The 27,838-nt window shown below is 44.6% G+C and overlaps 1 protein-coding gene and 1 long non-coding RNA gene across 8 annotated transcripts in view; one reads left to right on the top strand and one right to left on the bottom strand.

Annotated features, from left to right (window-relative positions):
• Positions 1 to 1,293: 1,293 nt before the first annotated feature.
• Positions 1,294 to 13,357, bottom strand: LOC121674667. 2 transcript variants are annotated; one of them, XR_006019752.1, is made up of 3 exons: positions 12,194 to 13,357; positions 3,479 to 3,560; positions 1,294 to 2,669 (listed from the first exon to the last, which is right to left on the bottom strand). It is a non-coding gene; the product is annotated as an uncharacterized LOC121674667 (long non-coding RNA). The 2 variants fall into 2 exon arrangements; XR_006019753.1 differs by having other exon boundaries at positions 13,178 to 13,357.
• A 203-nt stretch (positions 13,358 to 13,560) lies between these two features.
• The window catches only part of RREB1 (ras responsive element binding protein 1), a 122,341-nt gene continuing 108,063 nt past the window's right edge, over positions 13,561 to 27,838 (top strand). For 2 of the 6 annotated variants that reach the window (XM_042049073.1, XM_042049075.1), the window contains exons 1-2: positions 13,572 to 13,685; positions 13,780 to 13,979. In XM_042049073.1, coding sequence (XP_041905007.1) covers positions 13,940 to 13,979 — 40 coding nt within the window. In that variant the 5' untranslated portion in view covers positions 13,572 to 13,685; positions 13,780 to 13,939. Of the gene's footprint in view, positions 13,686 to 13,709; positions 13,980 to 14,036; positions 14,057 to 14,321; positions 14,674 to 27,838 lie in introns of those variants that run through there. The other 4 variants (XM_042049078.1, XM_042049074.1, XM_042049077.1 and 1 more) reach the window with 4 other exon arrangements.

Below are 27,838 nucleotides of genomic sequence, written 5' to 3'. Positions count from 1 at the left end.
GTTCTCAGCATCCCATTTTTTGATGTGTAGCAAAGCATTTCAGGTCAGAATGGGTTATTCAGCACCTCTGAAAAGCACGGTCTCATTGTGTACAGCTTGCTCTGAAAAATCAGAACTGAGTGCCACAAAGCCAAAATAATAAAATTTAGAAGAAATCATAGATGTTATTTTGCAGGAGATGCTTCCTGACACAGGAGCTGATGCAAACAAATAGTAGCATCCTGCTGGAGTGAGGGGGACTGGGTTTGAAGCATACCAGCTAAGACTAAAATTCTGCTAGAGAGTAAGAGCCTTCCAGTACAGCTGGTCAGCAGCAGAACAATTTAAGAAAAATCAGGTTATTGAGAGAAATGTATTACAAAAATGTAGGGCCCAACTCTAGAAATGTTCACTAGGGATGCTACCCAGCAGGGAATGGTAAAGGAAGAATCATCCTTACATGTAGGGCTGTTTTGAAGAGCTGCTGTTGATGGAGCTTCCTCCTAGGCATTCCTGGGAGCTGTGTCTGTGTCTGGTTTAGTAACTAGGAAATAGATGGTGGATCCTGGTATTGGCAGGACCTTTTACACATCCATCTTGGTATTTTCTTTGAAGTCTTGGGTAATCGCAAACAAGAGTCTCTGTAGAGATGATTTCTGCAACACAGGAAACACCTGTACACTCTCCTCAAATTATTTCTCCATGTGACAAACGCACACCAGCTCTGCTGTGTCACGAGGCCTTTTCACCCAAGAAGTTAAGGTCAGGAGTGAACCTCACAAAAAAAGCACTGGACAAGGCAAAATCCCTTCCCATAACCTTTCCTTCTTTTACCTCCTGCTCTGTGTTCTCTCTTTTTTTCCCTCTGTATTATTCAACCCACAGCTTGCCTTCCAAGAAGCACCAATCCATCATTCCCAATATTTATTTTTGTGTCTGTTCCTGAGTTGTCAAGGACCAGCAGATTCTTTTTTTATTATCAGTGTGTGTAGAGCAGAGGTCCAGCTACAGGCTGGTTTGCATTCAGAAGCTGTAGAAGTGTACCAGTCAGTGATGTGATTTCTGCAATTTCTAAACATTTTTCTTTAAACATGGTTATACAGCTCACACTTCTCTTCCTTCTTTAATGGAAGCCTACTCTGTTTCATGCACTTAAGTGCACACTTTTGGTATAAGCAGGCCCAGAGCTAGGAGAGGGGGCTCCTCTTCCTGGCCTTTCTACATCTTGCTGGTTAGCTGCCCTCTCACCACCCCAGTTCCTTCAGCTGTGCAATGGTGCTCCCAAAACTGTCTGTTTTACTATAAAGTGAGTTAAGATTCTTGGTGAAGAACATGACATGAAATTAGACAGCCAGAGCTGTTGCAAAAGTGTTACATATGAGTATCACTGCACGGAGAGCTGTGCAGCACCTTATTAGTACACACAAAGCAGCAGAAGTTTATTCAAGGTTAGCATCTTCTACTCTTAAGCTTGGCTATGGTAGAATAGCATCTTAGGTAAGAAAATATTTGTGCAGCGTGATATCATTACTGTGGTCTTCTTCAGATCTTGTCAAGATCCCGGCAGAAATATTTGCAATAAGGAAGAAAAAAAAGCTATTTCTCTTTTAGCCAGTTATAAACCTCAAGACAGTCTATACTTACGAAGAAGTACTAAATGTTGTACAAACAGCATCTCTTCCTTTGTTCTCTGAAATCAGGATGGTTTCTAGTAATTTAAGTGTTACTATTTTATTACTAAGTGCTTCTGTATATCTCTTAATATTGTACAGAAAACTGATAGTAGGTGAATTACACAGTTTTGGAATTCCTTACAATTGGGTATATCAGCATTTCTGTAACTTTATCTTTTCTTGGAGCAGGCCTCAGAAACTGGTCTTGTAGGATGTAACAAACGTTGAATAATTGAGGAACAGTTTTATAAGCACTTAGATCTGTCAGGTACGCTGCTTTATTTTCTTGCTGTTGAATATGCCCAGCAAGACACTGAGGGGTTTTTTATGAGAAACACAAAGTAACTTGGAATTCAAATCCTCCCAATTAAAAAAATAATAGTAATTCATTGTACTGGATCATGTAAACAACTTTGATACCAGAGACACTGCTCCTTAATTTGATATCTGAATTTATTAATGAATATTTTCAGTTTTGTTTTTAAAGCAACTGAAATGCACATGCAGATATAGGGTTCTGGATAGGGGAGGAAAGTAATTATATTGCATCTTCACTCTTCTCCAACTCATCCCCTAAAATATGATTTTCGACCAAAGCAGCAGTCTGTGTAAGATGCACAACAGTTGTACATGTTGTACATTTTATTAATCTGAAGCTGAGCCTTTTCATCCTTACACCATTTTACCTCCAGGTCCTGTCCGGGTCAGACACAGGTTTTCCAAAGAATGCCCCAGAAAGCACTGGGTGGATGATACTATAATTCTATATATTCCTACAATGGACCAGTGTGTCCGTGTAATGGGATCGGGAATTTTGCTTTGGAGAGTTAATGTGAATGCCAAGTGATAAATAAAAGGCTGAAATGAAAAGTAGGCCCCAAAGAATGGAGAGCATTGTAATGATTCAACATTTATCTTTCTAACCGTGGGTGCTGTGAGGTCTGCAGGAAGGATGAGGATGAGGCACAGCCAGCAGAGAGCATGCAGCATCGTCACCAAGAGCAGCTTGCCAGAATCCTGCAAAGACACGAAGCGCACGGCTATTCACTGCTTTATTTAATAACTCATGGAGCCTTGTGATATTCAGAAGTATTTGGCAAACATCTATTATTACTGGACTGTTTAAAGGTGTTTGCAGGTCACATTTACAAGGGGATGTCTGTTACACAGGATTATTAACAGCTCTCTTTGCTGTTATCTGCACACTAACCCCTTCCCACTGTACCAGGAAGCTGTATTCTGTTTTTAGATGGCTGACTCCATCCTCTAATTTTTCATGCATACAGGCTATAGCAGAATATCTCTTTAGCAGATGATTTTTTCATTCTGTGTGCAAATCATTATTGGTGCTTGATAATCAAAGAAGACCTTACTAAAATAATTTTTCAAATTATCCTAAACATTACATAAACACCTCTTTACTTATGTCAATCTTCTTTAAAGTTCAACCTATTTCTTCATTATATTACTTGTATTCCTGAAAGCCTTTTCTTTTGTGTTCACAGCAATCTTCCTATCTCCCTTTAATCACAGTGGCCTCCTGCACTTTCCTCAACTGTTTAGAAGTCATTGGGAAGAATCTAACTTGTTTTCTTAGTGCTAGTTTTCCAAGTACTTCAACATGCTGCAGCAAATTTTTCAAACTGTAGAGGCTTCTAAATGAATATTTCTCACCAAGTTTCACTTTTAAACTAATCCCAAGATGCAGGAAAATATTTCCATTCATTTTCATCCTATTTTCGTCAGAGATTGCAGAACTGGTTATATTCATCATGCTATTAATTTTTAAAATGGGATTACTAGTTTGGCATCTAATTCGTACTCACATGCTTAAGTTTCAGGGTTGCTCAGCAGCCACAGAAGCAATGAATGTGCTCAACATCTCTGGAAATCAGGCTGTGTAGGTGCCTAGAAAATACAGAATCAAACAGCTGACTACAGGCATCCTAATTAGAAAAAAAACCCACCCTTTTTTTAAAATTTATTGAATATGGGTGAAGTATTGGTTCCTAGCAGAAATAGAGCATATGACTTAATGGATCTCATGCTCATTCAGAAGTGGTAGATCTGATATGTATATTTATGATGTCTGGCAAATGAAAAGATTTTTCTCTTTAAAAACTGAAATTTAATTACTAATCCTACAGTCTGATTTTACATGTTTGTTTCACTTTTTAAAGTCTAAAAAATGTAGTTTTATGTTCTGTAAAGTTTGGGGAGAAACAGCTGGCAGTGTGAATGGTGACATGATGTATTTTACTGATCCTGGAATCTTAGTTTAGCCCCTCCTAATTACATGAAGTTCCCTCTTCTCACATAGCCCTGGGATAATTGGATGGTATGACATTCCAAAGCCTTTGGGATGCTAAAATAATCATGCATTAACCCTATAAACATTCTTGTGCTTTGATGTTCTCACCACTTAGCTGCTAGCTGAATAATTACCATTCACTTGTGATCAACTTTCATATGATAAGAGTGATAGCAAGGGTAAAGAGGATGAAAAAGTTGCAAGACACTTGACATGTGTTTTTAGTTCATATGAAGAAAGGACATCAATGGAGAGGAATTGATGTGGAGCACACGACGCAATTAAAGCTTTTGGTCCCCATTTCATTGCTGGAGGGAAGTGGGGTTTGTGCTCGGTGGTGGGGAGCAGCCACAGGAACTGGTTGTGGCTCTCTGGCTGAGATAAGTTGATGCTGTTCCCTTTGGCAAATCATTGTCTTATAAATTCCTCAACGCTTTGTTCGAAGTACAGCTGTGTTTCAATAATAACTTATTTCTGTATAATTCCAGTTCAGTGGTTTTTATTACATATGCTGCTAACATTTTCACACGAGTACCCCAGCTGTACAGCAGTCCTCTGCAGTCAGCACTAGCCCAAAATCATGCCAGGAACTGTCTGTATTAATTTCCATGCTACCAAACTTTTGGATACTGAACTATGATACACTACTCCCATCTTACTTTCTCTTCAGTCCACTGTTGTCCTAGCTCTCCAAAACTCACCACTTTTATGCCAATTTAGCCTCAATTTACTGCCACAAGATTTTGCTGCAGTTCCTATTTACATGCAGTATTTTCCAAGTACCAAGTTTTGCAACAGCTGTCAGTTTCCAGATAGAAAATCTGAGCCTGCTCATTCTTTTCCAGTGTGGTTGGGTAATGTGGTGTTCATCATAGGACAGGACTAATGATACCAGCTCTACTGAATCACCGCATTCAAGCTGGCACAGGGAATATTTCCTCTCTTCTGCTGTGTCAGTAACCTGGAGTCTAGACCAGGAACATCATCTGTGGATCTGTCTTTGAGATTACCCCCCAAAAATTGTATGGACTGTGGTGAATTGTGTCCATTGGCTGGTGGACCAGGGATCAACAGAAAAACATCAGGCAGGAGTTTACTGATTAAGTCTGTGACTAGAGAACAACAGACCAGTTCTTCTGAGGTGAATCACTCCCATTTACAGCAGAAACCACAGTTCTGAATCTCAAGTCACATAGGAGAATATTCACTACACAGTTCTTTATTGCATATAACCATAGCAAAACTCTATAAATACCAGATAAAAATAAACAGGAAACAAAAGCAATCTTACTTTTCAGTCAGAGCTCTCATGCAGCTTTCTAGCCTTATTTAGCATGTGTGTATGTGTATGTAGGGGGATAAGCAATTGTGGGAGGGCATTAGTGTCCTTCAGCAGAAGGTCCTCATCTTTACGTGAGGACCACTGCTCTGAAGGCTCTAAGGTGAATTGACCACATTCATTTTTATGTGTATTTTAAATCAGGCTTTACATCCAAACCTCAAGAGGTAAGAATACAGTGCTCCAATCCACTGTGCCACTGGACACCTTAGCAGTGTTCTCCTCAGCCTCCTCCTGGATTGTCTGCTGTGTAACTCTTATTCTAGTGACGTTAGGCTCTACCCTCAGGAATTCTCTTGGGATTTTTTTGTTGTTGTTGTTGTTTCTTTGCATTTAACCATTTAAAAAATCATTTTGCTGAACTATTCAGGCTGCTCATTTGCACTCTAAGAATTACCTTCAGCCACTTCTGCAAGGGAAAGGACATAGAGGAAAACAGCCTAACGAAACAAGCTCAGAAGGTGAAGTGAGTACATAAGATTGTTCAGGAAATTATTAGAGAAAATCTTATTTGAAGTTGCCATTTAATCAAAATGTATAGCTCAGAAGATTATTTCTCTGCTGAGTTTAGAGCGCCACAGCAGTCTATTACCTCTTCACAAGAGATTTCAAGAAAAATTTTGCATGACTGTTAGGACTTCAGGATATTTTCATAGACATTAATCCCAAGAGATTTAATCCTTGCTGTAAACACTGATTGCAAGATGAAAATTGGGAGTTTAAATGTCTTCTGCCCTTTCTAGTTACTTGGAGTTCTTTTGAGGAAAAGGCTGATGTCTGTGCCCTGTTCTTAGAAATCATTTGTTTCAAGAGTTGAGATTTCCATACAGTGAATCATTTCAGGTAACAGCTCTCTTGCGCTCATCTTGATAATAGCGGTTTAGGGTTTTTTTCCTTTTCAAGTTTCATTTCAGTTAGAGCACAGTCCCTTCTGACCACCAAAGTAATTGGGGAAAAAAAAAAAGTTTATCTATCTACCAAATCTTTCCTCCCTATATGCTCATTAAGAGAAGTTTCACCTTCTTTGTATTGCACAGAAGGGAAGAAGATTATGGGGCATATTATCTTTTATCCAAATTGAAGACAGGAATGCAGAAAAATTTGTTGAGAATACTTTCTTCTCAGGAATTCTTTATTTAGAAACAAGTGAATGTTGAATGATAAATAAAGGCAAAAGGACTTAAATGCTCTTATCCACATTGCCCTAATATTGAGACACTTTGCCATTACTGAGTTTTCTTTTTGTAGAAGCAAATACTTTCCTGTATGAAAGCTTCAGAAGTTATCTAAAATATGTCTGTATCTTACACCCCTCTGGTCTAAAAAGCTATCTTCTTCTGCCAGGAAAAACCTTGTGCTGACAGTTTTTGCTGTGGTTGTGGAAGTCATGTCAGTAGAAGAATTCCTTTTTACCTCTCTTAATCGTGTCTCCATTATGGACAATCTGTTAGTAGAGCATGGCTGTTTTGACATGCAAAGAGCTCTCCTGGTGTAGTTACACCCCTATACGCTGCAGCAGAGGTATATCTACCCCCAGTACAATTTACAACAGCAAAACTGTGCTTTTGCCAGCATGGCTTATCTTATCATTGTCTGAATGACACAAGCTGTGCTGGTGAAAGTATGGTTCTGACTGCATAACTCTGAACATTCACTGCTTTTGGTAGCGCAGCTCTGTTTCAGCCTCAGTTGCAAACTATATCCCTTTGCACATCTGATCAGTGTAAATATGCCCACAGAACTTTATGGAATAGACCTGACCCAATGCAGTTTTGCTTCTGGTTTAAGGAGGCACAAAGCACAATTTAATAGGTACAAAAGCATAAAGACTCTTTTCATGCTCATTTACCTGAGCCCCACCGTTTTCTTCTGCCTCCTCCTTGATTCTTTGCCTACTGCATCCACTGGCCATTTTTTCCTGGTAATTCTCTCCTCTTCCCCATATCCTATCACTGCAGCCTCCCCCAAGTTACATTAATCTCTGCCCTTGAAGGTTGTCCTGCTTTTTCTTTCCCTGCAGGGTAACTGCTTCCTTGCATACTTTCTTCATGACTGCTGCCTCACTTCCTATTTCTTCACTTCTGTGCTGCTTGCTGGCCCTCTCTGCTGCTTTGTGGGTGCATCTCAAAGCATTGCTTACCATCTTCTCCCTGGGCTGCTTGGTTTCCTTCTTCCCTATCCCCTTTTCTACTTGCACCCTGTAAGCTATAATTAGCTGTGGCATGAAGTTAAGAAAATAAAAATGTGGGCTAGAAAAATCAAGAGAAATGTCGTAACAGCAAAATCAGCAAGGTACAGCCCAAGCTCCCAACAGAAACTGTTGAATTCTCCATAACTGAGGATACTTAGAGCTAAACCAAGACAGTACTGAAAAATATACTGCCTAGAAAAATACTTGTCAGCCTCAGAGAATGGATATCAGGTGTTTTCCATCTCTAGTTTGATACCAAAAGATAATAAGTGATGCTTCAGCTGGATATTTGCACCTTCCTTTAGCTGCCGCTGTATCCTCTGGTGCTATTGCAGCCCTTTGCACAACTGAACATGAAGTCACTGTTAACATGAGCCTTTATTTTGTTTGTGAGAGGTTTCAGAATGCACTCTCCCTAGCAAATGAGACATGGGGAAACACACAGCTGGCTTGCTACTTGCCTTCAGGAGGGAAAATAATCACATTTAAGCTAACAATCAATTAGGTGTGAGAGGCTGGGTGGTCAATAAGAATGAAACATGTCAGTACCAAATCACAAGCTGGGCATTAAACACTGACTTCTTTTTGCACACCTGTGTTTTTTTGCATTGCCAGGCAACAAAAGCTGCTGGGCAACAATGCAAAGTTTTAAAACAAGTGTAAGTATTGCAGTGGGTGGTTTTGCTTATTGTTCTTTTACCCGCTCCGTCTCTACACAGACACGCTTGCACATGGATTATACAACCTGTTTCTGAGGCTCTACCTTAGTGATCACAGAACTGCTTGAGAATGTAAATGTCAAACATCTGCCTGCTAGTTTTTTCATGCTATGTTTTTAAACAGTCTATTGAGGAATAAGTAGGCTGTGCCGTTCCAAAATTTGCAAAGTAATTAAATCTGCAGGAGGGAATCTTACTTAATTTTATTCATTTAAAACATACTATTTTTAAATACTCCTCTTTAAAGAACTTTTGTTACTAAAACTGTAATAACACTCTTGTGCCCCTGTTGTTTGTTTTGGTTATAAGGCTGAAGGATATGTCAGTTGACTATCCCTTTAGCCATTCACAGTGTATCCTGAAAGAATAGGTTTAGGTTGGTGAACTTCCCCTGAAAGGATTTAGAAACACTGGTTATTGTTACAATAGTTTAGGGGAATAGTTTATGCTACTTTTTACATCCTGAAAATTAGAGCTGAGGAAAGGGACTAGTTCATCAAGCTGGTCCAGTCCCAGCAGCAGGGCTGCTCTGCATTGTGTCCATCTGCTGGAGACTCCCACAGTGAAAAGAGAGAAGGAGATGGGACCAGCAATTATTGCAGCCAGAAACTTCAAGCAGTCCTGCAATATGCCCTACAGGCTGTGATCTATGGGGGGAAAAAGTGGTGTGGGTTTCAGAAACACTATCTTCATATTTCCATATGAATCCTTAGCCAAGAGGTAGTCTTGGCTGGCTAGGTGAGTCAGATCAAGGATTGTTTTGCACTGTTGAAATGTCTCAGAGCAAACAGGGAGCGAACACTTACACTCGATCTTTTCTTTTTGCTGTTTGTTATCACTAACATACTGTCTGCTGGGAGCAGTCACCCACCAGAGTGGATGGCTTTCTGCCTGGAGAACTACACCAGGATTTTGGGGGAATACTGGTTTTAATTCCAGCCTTGTCACTACCAGCCTGTTGGGATGTGAGGGAAAGTGCTTAAGCATGCTGGGATACATCAGCTTTTTCACTCTGTAAAGGCTAATCTTAAAATAAGTTTGGACTAAAGCTTTGGCCTTGCTCATCCAAAGCTGCCCTTGGATATAGTGGGTGGGGTTGTTGCAGGAGCAAGTTCCACCACTCCCTTGTTCCTCAGCTGCCCAATTTCCAGAGGCCAAGGTAGCTGAGCACGGTGGTGTATCACATTTCCCTGCATGGGGAAAATGGGAATGCTGTAGGATGCTCTGTCTTCAGACAAATGCTCTGAGAGAGTTTGCAGCTTATGTGATATGTTATTCTGTGTAGTTTTCCAGTGCACAAATTCATCAGGTTTAATTTTCCAAGCAATTTATAGGAAATATATTTAATTGAGCTTTCCCCATTTTACTTTGTATAATTACCCTGCCTCTATGGTGGTCACATTTGTCAGTTCTGCATTAGCTCTTAAGGGGTTCTTGACTCAAGAAACCTGTGTCTCAGTTGGAGGAAAAAAACCCTCTAAGCAAAAAAAAATCAACCCGTGAGGAGACTCAGCAGTGGCATGTTTGTTCATTTAAAGAAATAACTGGTTGAAACATAAAGGAAGTGCAAGAATTTCTTCTGGTCTTAGGTTTTATAAAGACTTATTTCTCAAAGCCCTCAGGGCTGTATTCTCTGATCCTCCAAGCAGCCTTTTCCCTGTGTTAGTATTTCAGCCGAGTTCCCCCTCTTGGCACAAGTGAGGACATCAGGAAAAGGATGGCAGCAAGAGGACTCCGGATGCTGTGCAGGCACAAGCTCAGGCAGGGCATGGGGCCTCAAATGCTTCTGACATCCTCTGTGGCTGGACAGCCACACATCAGGGTGAGAGAGCTGGAGCTTGGCAGCTGCCCTCACCCAGCAGTCATGAGGTGTTGTAAAGTCAGGGCCCTGTCGTGAAGTCCTGCCTCTTACCATATAAAATACTCCTGGTTAGTCATAGAACTGCCTTACTCCAAGCTGCTTTGGTTGAAAGGGATGTGTAAATTTGCAAGAAATTACAGTAACTTCTAAATACCATGATCTAAACCAGAGAACATTGATAGTGTCTCATAAGATGGGGGAAAAAAGGTTTTCTAGCTAACCTTTAACTTCTCTCTTAATGCCAGTGTTAGCTTTAGTCTCTCTGCTTTAAGACATCCTCAAGTTGTGGCCTTCATATATAAGCTACATATCCTGTTTTTCTTCTCTCCTTGAATACCTTTAATCAGCATCTCTGATATTTGAACTGTGGGTGGGGGCCAAGTTGTCCTTTTCTTGGGACCACAGCAGGTGGCTTTTGTCACCAACATTGCTATGTCACCCAGTGGTGTCAATGAATTTGGTAACACACTAAACACCTTCACAAAACTATTGTTTTTTTTCTACTATTGTTCATTGTATTTAACATCACTGTGAAGGATCAGAGAGGTGTGTGAGGGTTACACAGAAGCTAGAGAAAGGCTTCTTGCCCCTTAGTGTGTTTACCATCACTGTGGGTATTCACGTCTCAATATCCAGAATGTATAGAAACTATGAATAGTCCTAGGAGAAAAAATGCCTTAGTCCTTAGCCTGTCATGGAGTGGTCAGAGGAGATGGGATAAACCCCAGTAATGCAAATGGTAAAAAGTGCAGAGTGAAGAGGATAGCTCTGTCATATAAGTCATGTAACATTTTGGGAGAGTCATTCACAGAAGTGGGGTTTATTAGACAAGAATTACCTCTACCTTCTCTTTCACTGTAATAACTAATAAAAAAGGAACCATTTGCTCAAAAGTTCACATTCAGTACTAGACCACAGTGGGTTTTTACCTCTCTAATGCATTATAAAAGTTCAAATGACAGAAAGCTGGAAAACTGAATTATTTTGCTTTCTCTTGCCCAGCCATAGCCCAGAATTATAATTAATTCCTAAACTGTTAAAAGACATATAACTTTTTATTATTTTATAAACACTGGTAGTTAATGGGGTTTTTAAGTTATTACATAACTTTTTTTCATCACTGGGTTTTTTGTTGGTGGGTTTAATTTTTAGTATTAATGTAACGCATTATGTACTGGTTCATCCTTCATTCCATCTTTCTGAAGAACAGGGATGCTAGAAACATAAATGCTATAAAAAATTATCTACGTATTTTCTCCAAGCACTAAAATAATTATTATTTTCCAATGTGACCTTTACATTTCCACCTTTCTGGAGCAGATTTCAGATGCTGAATTGAGAAACACTTGTACTTCTATTCCATCTATCTGCTTGCTAAACTTCTCACATCGAAGGGCTCTTAAGAACCTCCAAAGTTAAAAAATACATTGAGGGTGGGAATCTTCACGTGGAGGTAGTCCAAAATGCCTCCGAGACTATTTCTAGAAATATTAGGCAGAGGTCAATGAGACATGCATTGCTAACCTCCAAATATGATTACCCATTCAGGAATTGTCACCAGTTTCAATTGCAGCCACTTGTGTAAATGGCTGTGCAAACCAGGCCCAGTCTCCATGAGTCTGTATGTGTGTGCCAGGCAGGCTTCAATCACAGCAGTCTTCCAATATGAACTGAATGTTTTAAGGGCTGAGCCCGAGATGGATAAACTGCTCAGGTTTTTGATTAATTGGATGCCTGACTGCAAGAGATACCAAAGTGAACATGCAAGCTGGCTATAAAGCTGCTGAACTTACCAGCAGTTCTGACACTGCAGGTTGGGAGGTACAGTGGGGACAGAGATGAAAAGGTTAAAGACACTTTGCTATCAGTTTATTTTTAACAGCTTCCCGTGATTGTTTTTTCATAAAATAAGAACCTTAGAACAATGAGAATGTGCTTTCTCATGTTTGTTACTAATATTGTGGGGTAAACTCTGATATTGCTTTGCTGTCAGTCAGCAAGTGTGCTTGGGTAGAATTCAGTATTGAACACAGGTGACAAAAATTCAGCCTGCAGAAACCACTACAACAAACACACACAGGTTAAAGCTGCAGTTTCATGTTCTGAATACACGTGTGTACCTTTCGGTTTTGCAGTTGTGGCATTTCCAAGTTCCAGTTCGCCGGACCTGCAGGTGCTTTACTTGGGAGTCCAGAAGGGGAGAGGATTATTGCTGGTATGAATCACAGCTCATGTCTTTGAGACAGGACCTGTGTATTCCTGGCTTGTATGCCTTTATCAGTATTTGAAAAGAATGGTGCAAATGAAGTTAATCATGACATCTTACAGGCAAAACTGTGAAAAGAGTCAGTTGAGGGCTTACTGCCACATACCTGGAATTTAGCCTCCTTTTCCATGGGAAGCCCTTTTCAATCAGGAGATAGGATACCATGTAAGCTGGCACAAACCTGTTGCCTAGAGGCCATGACTTCATTTCTTTAAAAAACAGGCAGAGAGTCCAGGTTCCACCTCAACAATAACATCTTTAAAAGGCCTAGTTTTTGTAGCTCTAGATATAGTGTAAATAACCATTTCCTTAAAGGTAAACTGATTCCTCCTATACTCATTAGGGCAGTCCTCTGAAGCAGTGTTGGTTTACTTTTCTTTTTTTCCCTATCGAGCTTTCAGGATGGAGTATTGCCAGGTATTTTGTTTTTATGTACTGTTATTATTTGTCACACAACTCTAAACTGGTACTGGCTTTACAGTGAAATCCTCACGACTCTGAACACCTCTCCATCACTTGTTGACTCTCCTACACCTTTGAACTTCCACTGCAGGGAGAGTGACAGGAAGGATGGTGCATGCAGTGCCGTGCACAGTGTTAACTACCTGTACGTGCGAGCAGCCGCATGTCGCCTGTGACTAGACACAGCATTTGCACCTCCTGTTCCTGTGATGTTCACGGTCCTGTTAAATTTAACGTGTCCTTTAGGTTTGGATGGATGACTGACCCTTGCGGGGACCCAAATCGCGCAAGGACGAAAAGTTTCTGAGGAAACAAACATAACCAGAAGCTGACTCCTGCCCTCGGAGCAGCGGGCTGCTGCCCGCGGCCGCTGTACCTGGTGAGGCACCGGGCTGGGAGGCGGAGGAGGATGCACAGACATTTCCACGGCAGCGGAGAGCCCCGGTGAATTCCTTAGAGCCGGCAGCGAGGCACCGCCACCGGCGGCTCCGGATGCGCTCCAGCCCCGAGCCGGGAGAGCGGCCGGCTGCCGGGGGACACGCACGCCGGGCCGGGAGCGCGGCCGGCCAGGCCCGCCCGGGAGAGCCCCGCGGGCGCGGCCGCCGGAGCAGCGGGAGGGCGCGGGGCGCCGCGTGGCACCTGGCCGCCCCCCCGCTCCCCCCGGCCCTGCCCCGGGCATCCCGCTGCTGCGCTGCCGGGCGGAGAAGGGAGGGACGGAGGAAGGGTGGGGGGGAAAGTTGTGCTCACTCCTCTCCTTGGAGGCGCCCCTCCCTCCCCGCGACGAGGGCGAGTTAGAGATGCTATTTGCAACAGGCTGCTGCTGCCGCGGTAGCGCGTCCCCGGGAGAGGAGCCGGAGCGACACGTGATGTGTCTCCTTATCAGGGTGCGCGGGGCAGCGCGGGGGCGGGCAGGGGGCGGGGGCGCCCGCGGAGCGCGGCGCGGCGGGGTCCCTAACTGTGCCCATCTCTCCCCTCCAGGGAGGCGCGGAGGACGGGAAGTTAGCGCGGAGTTGATGAACTTTGCACATCCACAGAAACGCCATTTTGATTCCTTTTTCCGGAACAAGTTTGCGGCTCCCTCCCGTGCGCGCTCCCCCCGGCGCGCCCCCGCGCCCCCCCGGCGGCCCATCCTCCCGGCATGTCGCGGCGCAAGCAGCCCAGCCCCAGCAAAGTCCGGCGTAAGTACCGCGGGGCTGCCCGGCCGCCGCGCTCCCTCACAAAGGGCAGGAGCGTGCCTTAACTCCGGAGGGATCAGGTTCTTCTGGGAGGGGGCAGGCGCGGGGGTGAGGAGGTTGCATCGTGTCGGCTGGTTGTGCGACTTACTTAAAAAATGAAATGCTTGTTAGAGGGGGGGGAAAAGTTTCCTTCAAAAAAAAAAGGAGGAAAAAAGTTTGGCTGGCAGCGGTGGAGATGATGATGAGTTCGTGTAGCCTCCCTCTTCCCTTCCCCCGCTCCTCCCTCTCCTCTCCTCCCTCCGCGGCTCCTGGCTTTTTTTTTTTTTTTTTTCCCCCTTCCCTGTTGCAGACTTTCTACCAACCAGCGGCACCAGCCGCGGCGTTTTGCCTTCAGGACCTGATGCTCATCCATATTAAACCGTCTGAGCTCAGGAATCCGGCCAGATCATCCCCCCCCTCCTGCTGCAAAGTTTATTTTTAACCAGCCACCGCCACAATTTGGATGGGGCTGCGAGGAAGCAACATCTTCTAGCCCGGCTCGCCCCCGTCTCCCGAGCTTGCCTTTTAACTTTTCCTTCGGGCTTATTTTCCTGCCGGCGGTGGCGGCGGGTCCCGCGGCGGCCCCTGCCCGCTGTTCCCGGCTGGGAGGGCCGCGCCGGAGCTGGGAAGTTGGGATGAAGGCGCCCCTTCTTCGCAGGTAGAACCGGCTTGCGCCGCGCATCTCTCCGCTGACTTTCCGCTCCCCCGGCAGGGCCGGACGGCCGCGCCTGCCTTTCCTCGCCCCCCTGGTACCTCTCCCCTCTCTTCTTTAACCCTTCTTTCTTACTTTATTTGATTTTTTTCGCCTTTCCTCCACTTTCTCCACCCGCCCCCCCGCCTTCCTCCCCCCCGTCCCGGTAGGGACGTGCGTGTCCTTTCCCCTCCCGGCCTGCGCGGCGGGGGCGGGGGGGAGCCGTGCCTGGGGAGGGCGGGGGGCGCTGCCCCCCGTGGGTCCCCCCCGTCCCGCTGCCTTTGTGCGGTGCCAGGAACACATCCCTACGCGGCGGGGCCAGCGGCGGGCAGGGACGCCTGGGCGGCGTCACCACTACAGGAAGGAGCCGGGCAGCATCCGAAGCTGAGGAGGGGTGTCCGGGCCTTCGCCCCCCTCAGCCCCATCTTGGCGGGGGGGAGAAGCGGCGAGGCAGAGGTGACCTCCCCCTGCAGTGGCGGTGTTTGAGGTGAAAACAAAGTTTGGGGCGGTGCGGCGGCCGCCCCCCCGGCGCGGTGCCCGGTGCGGATGGGAGCCGGCCGAGCCCCGTCTCTGGGCGACTGCGCTCCCTCCCCATCGCCGTTGCTACGGGCCGGACACCCCCGGCGGCGCCGCGGGGGCCGCGCTGAGGATGCGAGGCAGCTCCTCCTGCCCAGTTCGTAACACACGGGCTCGGCATCCCCCCCCGCCCCATCCGCCCGGGGCGAGGGGGCGCGGGGGTCGCGGGCCGGGCCGGGCCGGGCCGGGCCGGGCCGGGCGGGGAGCGGGGCGCGCCGAGATGCTGCAACTTTTTTTTTCAGCAGAGGAGGGAGGGCGGTGGATTGAACTTTGTCATGTCGCAGATAAGTTTCCTTTGGCTTCTTCTCCCTGCACTTCTCCCCCGCCTCCCTCTGCACGCACGCTTGGGTTTTTTCTTTTTCTTTTTTTTTTTTTCGTTCTTAAATAATTTTCACCGTTTCACCTCTCGGCTGCGATATCTTCGCCTGCTCGGCATCCTCGCGGGGTTGCGCAGAAGGAGGAGAGCGCTTCTCCTGGCTCAGCACATTTCCCTGCCCGGGCCGCTCTGCTCGGCTGCGCACCCCGCGGAGGCCCGGGCGCCTCCGTGCCCCGCCGCCCTCCCACGGCCGCGCCGCGGTGTCCGGCCCGCAGCTGATGCTCTGGTGCTGCTCGCCGAGGAGCCAGCATCCTGCCCGGGAGCCGCTGGGCTGATTGCTGGAGGGAAGGCGGGGGGGAGACCAACCATTCAGTTTTAATCCCAACTCCCTCTTTCGCCTGTCTTCTCTTGGAGATAAGATCAAGTGTATTTACTTATTCGAGAAAGTAAACATCTAGTTCAGTGTGATTTGGGGGCAGTGGTCTAGGAGAGACAGCAAATGCAGTGGGTGTTTCCTCCCATTCCAACATCCAGCTCCATGCCTTTGAAAATAAATTGCTTATGAACAAGAGGAGCAGTTGCTAAATAACACCGTGTTGTCACCCCTATAGCGAACAGTAGACAGCTGTTAGGATGGCTGAAGTTTTTTCGTTGAGGTCGGTCGTTTTGACACAAGCACCGAGTTTTGTTACCGCAGTTCCTGTTTTCCACAGGGTCAGTGTGTGTGAAAGGGATGCAGTGACTCAGGGTCAGGCCAGCCATATTTGTTTTAGGTTTTAATTTTCTCTTTGAAGACTTAAGGGTATATAGTCTTTTCTTGGTGTGCCTGCATAATGCCGATTAGCCTTAACGGGAGTTGGGTACATCCAGGAAAGAATAGGCCCTTTTGTTTGTTAGAAACCCAGAAACAGCATGAATCCATCATCCAATCAATCAGAGTACCAGGGCTCTCCCTCACCTGCCGGCAGAGATGCATCCAGCCTCTCATGCTTCAGGGCAGCTGTTCTCAACTGAGTGTGGCCTCTTTTGCTCCCTCACCTTCCTCCTCCTGGCATTCGTATTTGGAACTGAATTCCTATCATGAGTTGGAAAAATATCATCCTTTAAGTGCAATCGAGTAAACTTTTATTCTGCTTTCATTTCACAGACAGCTTCTAATTGTCAAAGTGTTGTTTGCTCATCAGAAGTGACTATTTATGTAGCCACTCTTACACACTTCTTTTGATAACTAACAATCCTAAAGAATATATAAATATATATTTGGCTTGGTATTAAGACATAATATAGCAGGCTGTTTGTTGACTGTCTTTCTGGGTTTTTGATTTGCTTTTTTTTTTCCCACCTGGACCTGGGTGTTTGAAGCTTTAATTGCAGATTTCAGTGTAATGAAGCATCTTATTCTGACTTCACTCGCCAGGTTGTGTGCCCATTCTTAACTCTTTACAATATTCAGTGACCCTCTGACCAAATGGCTTTTTGTTTTGATTGAGGATTGGGAGATAACTTCAAGTTTCAAAACTGGGAAAACAGAATCTCTTCATTACCTGTTCATAGTATGTGTGATCTCCTTTGGTATCCCCACAGACAAATGCAGTGTTTCCCAAAGCATGCAAACATTGACTTCTGTACTGCTTTCCTCACTCCTTAAGGATATTATCACTTTGCCTATGTTGAAGTAACACTACAGTCATAACAGTAGCTTGACTTTAGTCTGTGAAACTTTCTTCTTGAACAGAAATAGTTTGAATTGCTCTCAGTTGGATTGGATTTCTCATTTAAATAAAAACTGTTGAGGTACTTACATTGTATATAGATGAATCCCTTTGGTTATATTCATTATCCCTTGTAAAAGTAGGTGGTGCTTAGAAGGTCATAGGATAAGTGTTGCTAAGCAGCTAAACAGAAGGATGCTAAAATTAACCTGAGTGTTTTTGAAAAGGATTCACTTTTTAAGTTGCAATAATTTTTTAATTGACTTAAAATACACCTTTTGCTAGTAAGACATCTGAAAAAAAATACTTAGATGCATAACTAAAGCTTTCCAGGGGACTGTGTCAAATGTTCAAATTATCTACATACAGGAGTAATTCTACCCTCCCTCAGTATGCCTAGATTTTACTAACATCGGGCCCTCAATTTGTGCCCTTAGCAAATGTCCTTCCAGAGTTATCTGTTGCTCCAGTTGATGTATGTTGGATAGCAGCCTGTAGGGACAGTCTTGGGAAAAAAGAAACTGCAGAGGTTCCCCAGGAACAGGCAGAAAACAAGTAAATCCTGTTAGTCTGAAATCTATGCATGTGTGGAAAAAGCCCCTTTTAACTTTTTGATGAATGATGCCTAAGTTTGGAAATCTCTGTTTTAGGTGTACACTCTTAAAACATGTGAAATCATGTCTTCCTCTTTCAGCACGATAAATGTTGTTTTGAAATGAGTGTATTACTGGACCGTGTTACTAGACCAGTTTGCGACGGCTGCCTTGTTGATATGGTGGCTTCTTTCTTGGGAGATAATTGTCTGTAGAGGAGGATGGTAGTGCTGCTTTTCGTTCTCCCGATGGTAGGGAGAATACTTGCTGCTCTCTGTCTTTTAGCTCCTTTCTGAATTCAAGCAAGATGGACAGTCATAGGGTTACAGCTTTAAAATATGCCTTTTCAACAGTATTCTACATCTTGGAAAAGGGCCAGGAACTGCTTCATGTTCTTTTGAGAACAGCTTTATCATGGATGGTGCTCAGGTACCCTGCAGCTTTGCTGGAAAGTGTCTTAAGGAGCAGATGTAAACTTTGAAGGTGAGAAGGAATTGCCTTCTGAGACTGTGCAACAGCTTTTTTCTTGCTTTGGGGTGGGAGATTTGACTGGACTAATTGTTCAACAGTTAAAACAGATTTTCTTTTGGGGAGCCATATGAGGAATCCTTTCTCTGCGTGCGTTGTTTTATTTTATTTGGTTGGTTGTTGCTTTCTTTTTAATATCCTACATAAACCAGCACCTATGGGAGCTGTGGCTCCCCCCGTCACCCCCCCCCCCCCCCCGCATATTTAGAAGAATCTTTACAGGCAGTGATTTCAAAGGCAGGACTTGGGTATTTTTGGGAATGTCACTCTCGGTGATACACTGAAAAGTTAGGTATTTGTGTGGAGCCAGGACTGGCTTGAAACTTGCAGAGCTTTGCCAGGCCACGTTTGGTTATCAGTGTTTGATTACAAATGAACATAGGTGAGGTTGGCTGAGGTGGGAAGTGCTGGCTCTGTTCTGGGGTACTTCTGAACAGGAATTTCAGGAGCACTGACTCTTTGTTCTTCTTTGGTGCAAGAAATCTGATGATGGCTTATCTTTGATGTCTGCCAGTGATGTTTTTCCCACCTGAAGGTGTTCCCTCCACCTCACCCTATACCACTCTGTTTTGAATAGCAACATTTGAGGGCCAGTGACTTAAAAGAGTGCAAACTTCTGAGACAGCAGTACCACAGCATCTCACCCTCCTTCCTTCAGCATTTTACTTGAAGCAGGGTGAGAGAACTTATTTAGAGCTTGTGCTAATGCTTTATTAGAAACATTGAGAGTAGAAATAATTGCCAGCTGGGGCATATGCTCTGGGCTCCTGTTGGGTGGCTCGTACGTGTTGTGGCGGAAAAAGGTTGGAACAAGGAAAAGGGCCTGGACAAATGGGAGAAGAGTCAGTGGGATACTTGGCTTGTGGCTGTGCTGGTATGAAACCTGTTAGAGCAGCCTCCTGCAGTCAGAGAGGAATCGTCCTGATGTCACTGAGCAACACCTGGACCTGTGCTGCCTTTAGAAACAACACAGGCCTTCAAGTGTATCCTGCTTTTTCTTTTTTTTTTTTTTTTTTATAATAACATTTCAGCTTTCAGGTTGGCCAGCCTAGCAATCAATAAAGGTCGTTGCCTTTGACTAGCTACTGTACAAGAATACGTAGTTGATGGGTGGTGACTGTTTATTCAGAGTGATTCAACTAAGTAAGGCTAAGGGAATCTGAATACCTCTTCAAAGATGTAGAGAGAGGCAGCTGTTTCAACAACAGGATTCATCTGCAGTCCCAGCCATCCACAGAGGTGTTACAGCAAGGGAAAAGAAAAACTGTCAAAATCCCCCAGGGCGTTGTTAGGCTTCTGAGCTAAAACAGGTATTCCAAGGACCATTAGAGAGAGAGGCCTTTCAGGCCTTGATGACCTCTTCTGTCTCCTTTGCAGGTCTTCCCGTAGAAGCATGTGGAATGCAACTTTCAAATTAGTTTTCCTGCATCTAAGCTTCCTGAGTAAAAATGTTTTTTATTTAATCTTATTTACTTATATTATCTCAGGATTTTGAGAGATCCTTTTCCTTTTGAAGAAGACATCCCCACATCCTGCTCTCTGAAATTTCTTTGAAGATCCATTTGCACAAGGGATGTTATTTCTGTAGGCCTCTGAAAAACTGTGGGAAAGGTGCTTGCACACAATGGCCAAGTGACTTCACAGTGTAATTTCTGTCAACTCTGGGTAAAAAATGTGTTAAGCATCTTGGAAATTTTCTGTGGTGATGTGCCCAAGTGACTTGTTAATTTGGTTCTAAAAGAAAAAGGTATTTTGTGATTAATAGTGGAATGGCCAGCCTCTCATACATGTAGAACTTGGCATCTCCTGGTAGATACTTCAACAGGTGTTAGGATGTGCTTTCTTGAAACAGCACAAATGTACTCGTAGGTGTTTTAGGAATGGGGGCTTGCATCATCTGTCCTTTGAAAATGGAGGATGATCAGCCGCTGACAAACTTTTTTTAGTTAATTTAGGTATGTGCTTCCTGTCTGAGGATGAGAGAAACAAAAGTTCGCGTTGAAGTGTATCTGGCCTTTGCTTTTATTGTGTGTGATTAGCTGGCTTTAACTGGAGCCCTTGTTAGTCCTGTTTCATACAGCAGGTGATGTCAGTGTTCAGGTGTATCGGTACCTGGGAGTGCTTTGCTCAGAGCTCTTGCATCACAGCAATAAACACTGCTGTGCTCAGGCTGGACTCCTTCACACTGGTAACATTAGGGCTTGGACAAGGGAGAACTGCTTTGGATTTTGCTCCAATGTGCAGCACTACTTCTTTCTTAATTTGAACCACTCACAGTTTTGGGTAGGGGAAAGATCCTGGTTTAAGTTCCTCTTTTTGTTACACAGACTGTATTTTCTTCATTAAATTAAGGTCATCACATCTCATTGCTCTTTGTGTTTTGAGAACATGAAAAACATCCAGGTCATGAATACCTGTGTGCTGTTCCTCATTCAAGTGTGGATTTTTTTCTGATGTTGATGCAGTTGCCAGTGTATTGAGGAAACACACGAGGTGTCTGTGGCCTCTCATGCATGTGCTCCCCTGCTTCATCCCCTCCTTCTCCCCAAAAGCATTAAGGTATCCTGAATTGGTCTTCAGCTGGATAGCTTACAGTACAGCTCACATACTTAGCTGTGTGTACATCCTTATGCTTTGGGTGGGAGGAAGGAGGGCTGCAGAAGGAGGCTTGCTTTCTAAGCAAGACACTGAAGGTTCAGGAAGTGGGCACATGTGCCATAGAAGCCAGCTGTAAAAGAGCTGTAGCTGGATTACTAAGGGCTTCCATTTGTGAGGTTTGACTGTATTTTCCGGGGGAAGAGCTATGAGTGCAGTGACAAGTGCTTCTCTACACAGATGTAGCTTATGTCTTGTATTTAGTTGGAGAGTATATTTCTTTTGGTCTGTTTTTCTAACCACTGCAGGTATAACTTATTTTTCTTTCCTTATCAGATGGCCCAGCCAGGTGTTGCTAAGTACTTCCTACTATATTTCCAAGTAAGGTTCAAGACTGTGGTCGTTGGCAACTTCTGGAACAAGTCTTGGAGCAACTTCCCAGCCTTTACAGCAGATAGGTGTCTTTTCTGCTTGGTAAGATCTCCTGTCAGTCTCGAACTGTCAGGAGCCTGACTGTCCCTGTTGCAAAAGGGTAAAGAGAGCTGGATCACAGTGCCCCAGTTTCCCTGGTGTGAACTTGCTTTATTGTTGGAAACTGGTTTTGTTCAAAAAGTGAAGAATTTATTTTCATATCAGTGTTACCTACACTTTGTGGGAGAAATATTCTCCATCCTCTGTCTCCATTCTTCCTTTCTGCAAAATGGCAGTGTCTTTTTGCTGAGCGTGCAGTGGCTCGCCAAAGCGAGGGGTGAATTTCTAGGGGTGAGGGAAATGATCTGTACCTCAGAGTGGATGCTGGTTACCTTGGGAGGAAGCCATGCAGATTATAAACTCTGCAGGAAGGATCTGGTGGATTCTGTAAACTCTGCAGCCTCAGTAACTGCAGTTTCAAGCAGTTCCCAATCTCTTGCAAAGCTTTTGGAACTTGTAAGCTCTTTAAATCTAGTGACTGAGGATTTTCCATGGTTCCCTTTTCCCTCGAGAAAGAAAAAAAGTTAGAAATAAATAGTAAGGTTACTCATTTTAAATGCTCAAAAGCCAACAAATTAAAGTTGGGGTGTTCACAGAACAATTAAGTGGATCAAGATGAACACAGATCATGCCCCATTATAGTTGCTGTTCCATGTTTAATAAATCAATAGATACGCACATAGCAGGTAGAAGTGGAAAACGTGTGTTCATTTGAATCAACAGCAAAATTCTTTCAGGCTTCTCTGGACTAAGATTTTATGTGGAGTATATACAGCTGAAAGCTCTTGAGCATTCATAGCATGAAAGACGCCAGGAAACTTTAAAAAAACCTGAAATACTAATAGTGTCTTTGTATTTTTTGGTGCTTGAAATTCCTACAGGTGTAGTAACAAAGTCAGTGCATCTGTTTTAGGAGCTTGTTTGATAAACAGCAAACTGAATTTGTGATATAATAGTCTATTTTTACTAATCCATCCAGGTTTTGGCCATCATTGAAAGTGTGGCCACTGCTGTATCCTTTTTTAAATCCTAGAGGCTGTGCTTTTACTTTCTTGAGTGTATTCAGTCCGGTGAGTAGGAGGAGGACTTGTCCTTCCCAGGCCTGTCCTTCCCTGCAGGAAAATGGGAATGTAGAGAATTCTCCCTGAGGATGGATCTGGGACAGAGATGGCCCCTGTGTGTTTGGGGCCAGAGGTTTTATTTGCACCATTGCGTAACTCTTAATCTCCATAGAAAAAGATGTGGGTTAGTGGCTTTGCAACGCCACATAGGCCACAGGCTTGTATGTGGCCATGGTCTGCCCAAGAGCCGACGTGTGCTAGCATTGCATTGTAGATGTACTGATGCCTCCCTGGGGTTGTCCTGGAGATTCAGGACAGAAGGATCTGCTGTTGCCTGACTTTCGACCTCATGCATTGGCAGCCTCTCTCATGCTTGCACGGCCTGAACTGACTGACTTGCAGTAAATGTTTCCGTTTGTGTGCTCGCTGTCTTTTCAAAATGATTGCTAAAAAGTATTTGGGCCAAAAATAATCTACACTGGACAAGAAGATGCCAGCAAGCAGCATGTGCAAATTGCATGCTGTAGTTACTGTCCCAGCTACTAATTCAAACAGAGCTGGACAGATGTGGATTAGGAAAGTTCAGACTGCTGATTTAAAAATTTCCACTATTTCTGGTAATGGATGTTTATGTGAGCTGCCTAGTCCAAAGACCCAGGAAATGAACTGGTGGTGGTCTTTGTTTAATTCCTGGTGTACAGATACCAAGTGTTATGCTTTGATTTCCTAGTCTGTAAACTCTTCAGGGCAGGGATCAGCATTCAATTACTGAGTTTTGAAAAGCCACCTAACACACTGTGGAACCGACCTGCACAACACTACCTTAGTATAAATGTTTAATTACAACTATCTTCTTACCCCATGGTGGAGCCTTTACAGATATCAAGGTAGAGGCATGCTGGGAACCTGCACTGTTCCTGCTGAGGTGTCTCCTTATAAACAGACAGCTTTGGTTGCAAAGCAGCGTTTGGGCAGCTCTCATAAATGCCTGCTTTGCACGTGACGGACAGATTATTTATTGATTTCTTTTCTAGGCAGTATAAGTGCAAGTATATTCGTATGCTTAGAGGTCTGCCTGATTGTTTGGTTTAGAAGCATTATGTTCCTAGCTTTAATACGTGTTTTAAACCATCAGTCAAATCACATCCTTCTCTCGTTTTGCTTTAGGTCTTTATGTAAAAGTGACAAATGTCAGGGTTCTGAAATTAGGAAATTAGAAGAAGAAACTGGGAATAGAAAGATGTCACCCTCTCAGTATGTCACCTTTCCAAGACTGAAATGAAATTCAGTTGCTGGCTCTTACCATTCACAAAGTAATTCAATTCTGTTGCCTTGAATGACTTGTGTTGTAGTTTTAAACTGAATTCTTAAATCATCCCAAAAGTGATGTATATATCATTCGTTATGTTTACACAGCATAAAAGCATATGGAGTAATGGAAACATCTAGAAATTAGACCTCCAGAGAAGAATCCCATTTTAATCAGGTTACTTATTTGGATTAAACCAACCCAAATTTAAAACACGTGGGCTCATGTACTAAACTAGTTGCACTTTCAGCACTCCAGGGGTCCGTCTGGGAGTTTATCGGTGCGTTGCTGTAGTCTGTTCCAGCCAGCTTTGCAGAAGCAGTTTGGTGTTACTAAGGTTGGAATAAGCTGATGTCAGATTTTTGTCCACTGTGCATAGCAAGTAGAGGTCAAACACTTGTACAGCCGGTGATACTATGACTTGTTAAGAATGTACGCAGCAGGTTGCTTCTCAAAACATCTTTTGAAAAGCAGCCTGTGAGAGCAGTGCCATGTAGAAGAGACATGCATCTTCCTCTGGCATCAGCAAATGGATGCATCCTATCACATTGGGCTGCTGAGCATGTTTAGTCATGTTACTGTAATAAGCTCTGGGAACAGGAATGGGTTCTGCCCTGTTGTTCTTCAGGAAGATTTGAATGAATTTGACTGGTTTGTTCCAGGGAAACTCGTGTTTCTATGTGCTGCTTTTGTGCTCGGTACAGAGAAGTAAGGAGTTGAGTTTGTTTTGTGGCTGAAGGAGTGTTTCTTTGTAGTATAAGATTGCTAACATTACAGTACTTAAACTCTTATTCCTTAGAAGAGGTAAAACTAAAAAGTGTGACTCCCAGAATTATCAGTGTTTCTGGTGCTGATAGTGTACAGACCTGTTTGGTTTTGGGACTCTCCTTTGTCCAGATAAACTTGAGTATCAGGGCCCTTTCTTGTGCTTCCAGTCATAGCCCTCAGGCATCTCTATTTTTCCTGCCCTGGTGAATCATCTTCCAACATACACACATGTAAATTTTAAGTGTGCATAGGTGGGGGTTACCATCTTTTCCCTCTTTTTTTGTCTTATCCTGACAGCTCTCAAGGTATTTTCTAAATTTGCTGGTGTGTGTGTGTGTCTGTGTGTGTGTGCGTGTATGTCAGTGGCAAGGTTGGATCAAGCCAAGCACTGATCCTGCAGACACTTTAAACACAGGTATAATTCTACTTAAGCAGGTTGTTCCTTTAAAGTCAAAATACTGGCATGGGCAAAAGTAAAGGGAAGTGTTTCAGGATTGGGGCCTGCCTTTAACTTTCAGAAAAAGTATTTGTGACACAAGCCAGAATCTTTAACCCGTGTGAGCCACAGCTCCAAACTCACCTCACAAACTTCTGACCTATTTCAGGAGTCATTGCTCAGCCCGGGGAATTGTCGTAGCTCTTGCAGCCTGAGAAGAGTTGCTTTTGAAGGGAAGTGGCCAGAAACGTGGCTGTGAACCCAAACTTCTTCAATACTCGGTGTCTGCAAGAGTTAAATGAAAGTACTCCGGCAGCTCATGTGCTCTCTGTGTGCGCATACTTTCCTAATCTTGACATGGGGTCTGAGCTGCAGGCTCTGAGGGTGTATGTGAAGTTGGCTTGGCTGTCACCTTTTCACTCCCCGGATCTGGCTGTGGCTCAGCCCGGGGACGCACCCCGCCGCTGGGATTACTGGCTGCAGAGAGCCAGCTGTCTAAAACCTGCCCCCGTGGGACTGGCTGGGCCAAGAAGGTGCCCTGGCACACCTTTCCTGCCCTCACACTGCTTCCTGCCCTTGCAGGGAGCAATAGAGGGAAGAAAATGTGCTGCGGTGGCCCCCCTTTCCTGCGCCTGGAAGATCTCTTGCACCCGTCTTGTGCACTTGGGTCGATCTGGATGAGCTTTCTGCTCCTCTGCTGTCATCATTTGGCTGGAGAATAGCTGCCCCCACGGATGGGTCTGCTTTAAAACGGGAACAGCTGTACCCAGCGGTCTCTGATGCTGGTGGGCTGTCCCTGCACGCAGGGAGAGGAAGGGCAGAGCACGTGTTTTTCTCCTCTAGGTGACAAAGTCCTAAGGGCAACTTGGTCTTTGGCTCTTCAGGAAGAGAAACTGCAGTTCTTTCAATCCACAGCATGCTGTCAGAAATCACCGTGCATTTCTGACCATAGGCTAGAAATGAAAGCTGCCCGTCTTTTTTTCCGCTTAGGTTTCTTTGGAAAGGCTGCCAGTGGCCACCTTGCCCCACCCTGCAGACGTGTGGGCGGGAGTGGGGGTAGCTGGCAGGAGGGAACATCACCGAAAAGGCAGAGTGATTTGGCTTGTGGCCACACACAGGAGCAGGAACAGCTGCTTAGATGGCCCCCGGAGCCTCACTGATGTCAGCATAACCAGCGCTCCTTAAAACACAGTACTGTGTGTGGGGGGTGACAGGGAGCAAGGCTGGGAGCAGCTTGAGGGGGCTAAGTGGTACATAAAACCACCTCCTTTTTTTCACCTCCCTCTTCTAAGCAGATCTCTACTTCCTATAGGAATGGGAAGGGTTTGGGTGAGTGAGAGTTAGGAGAAATTCATAAAACTAACGCAAGCTACCAAAAGCAAAAGAGCAGAAAGAATATGCATCGTAAAATTTGCATGTGGCTGCAGCATGTCTGTTTGCTTGGGTTCTTTCCTTCTAAGAGAAGAGTGGCTAGGAACAGTTTGGCACTGTTGGATAAATCTGTCAGTGCTGTTCCCTCCTCTGTCCTCTATGTTGTCTCTGAGAACCTGTCACACTGTGACAGATCATACTGTCAAACATCCATACTGTGTTTGAAAAGTATCTGGCTTGCCTTGGGATGGTGTATGAAATAGGGCAGGATGTGGCATCCTGCAGGGAGCATGTTATGTGTGCTTACTTGGCCTCCTGTGCGTGCTTGAGCAGAGGAAGGGAATGCACATCAGAAGAACACAGTTGTTCGCAGCTTCCTTCCACTCCCCTTGGTTGTTCCAGAGAGACGGCACTTCGCGTCATGCATGAGGTTTACCGAAGCTGCCTTTCCTGGTATGTTGATAACCAGGTTCCCTGATGGAGATGCCTCTGCATGGTTAAGGGCGGGGGGGCTGTCTCATGACTTCCATGATGTGGGATGCACAGTACAAAATTACCCTTGTTATAGGTACTGAACTGGATGAACATGAGTCCCTGTTGGGCCAAAGATGGCTTTTTCCAGTTTAATAGCTAGCATAGAAGTTTCCAAAAGTCACAATCTGACAATCTGGCGTGTAGCTGGAAGTGCTGAGGGAAGAGGATACCAGCTTTTCCAGAACTGCGCAGCTCAATCACAGGACGAGGTTGGACTGGACATGAAACTGGATTCCAGGGTGACGTGGTGATTGCAGCCTCTGCCGGCTTTGCTTCTTCCCACAGCTGGAGAGTTGATTTTCCCAGTAGGCCTGTGCCAGCATAGTCCTGCTGCTAGTCTTGTGGTGTTGTCCCAACACAGGAGTCGTGCTTGAATTGCTTGCAAAGTGGTATGCAGCATGCAAATCTAGGGGACAGGGGTGAGCCAGTCTACCCAGGCTTCTTGCAAAGCTGAATTTGCAAAATGCTGTCTCCATCAAGGGTGATGTAATAATAAGTTGCAGAGATTCCGTCTTGAAAAACAAACAGTGAGACACAGGCGTTGGGGGAGGAGGGTGTTGTGCTCTTTTATAAGGCTCTTGCTTTTTGCTAACTCAGGTTAACTTTACCAGTTGGATTAATTTTTCCTGTATCATTCCAGAATTCTTGTAGTAATTAGGACAAATGACAGAGGGTCATGGCCCTCATATGTGGCCGAGTAAGCATCTAGTCACATTCTTTTCAGTTGGGACAGTGGCATGAAGAATTTCTTTACTGAGGGTCACAGAGGGAGACAAAAAGAGAGGCAGAAAAAGAGTCCAAATGCTGTGAAAAGAGCCCAGTCCTGTGTCTCCACCATTAGATCATGCTTCCTGTCTAGGCA

Source organism: Corvus kubaryi, unplaced genomic scaffold, assembly GCF_017639235.1.
Source record: "Corvus kubaryi isolate FWS band 111438036 unplaced genomic scaffold, C.kubaryi_AGA036_p1.0 69, whole genome shotgun sequence".
Taxonomy (NCBI): domain Eukaryota; kingdom Metazoa; phylum Chordata; class Aves; order Passeriformes; family Corvidae; genus Corvus; species Corvus kubaryi.
Note: the sequence above shows the minus strand (reverse complement) of the source record. Positions and strands in the feature narration are given on the sequence as shown.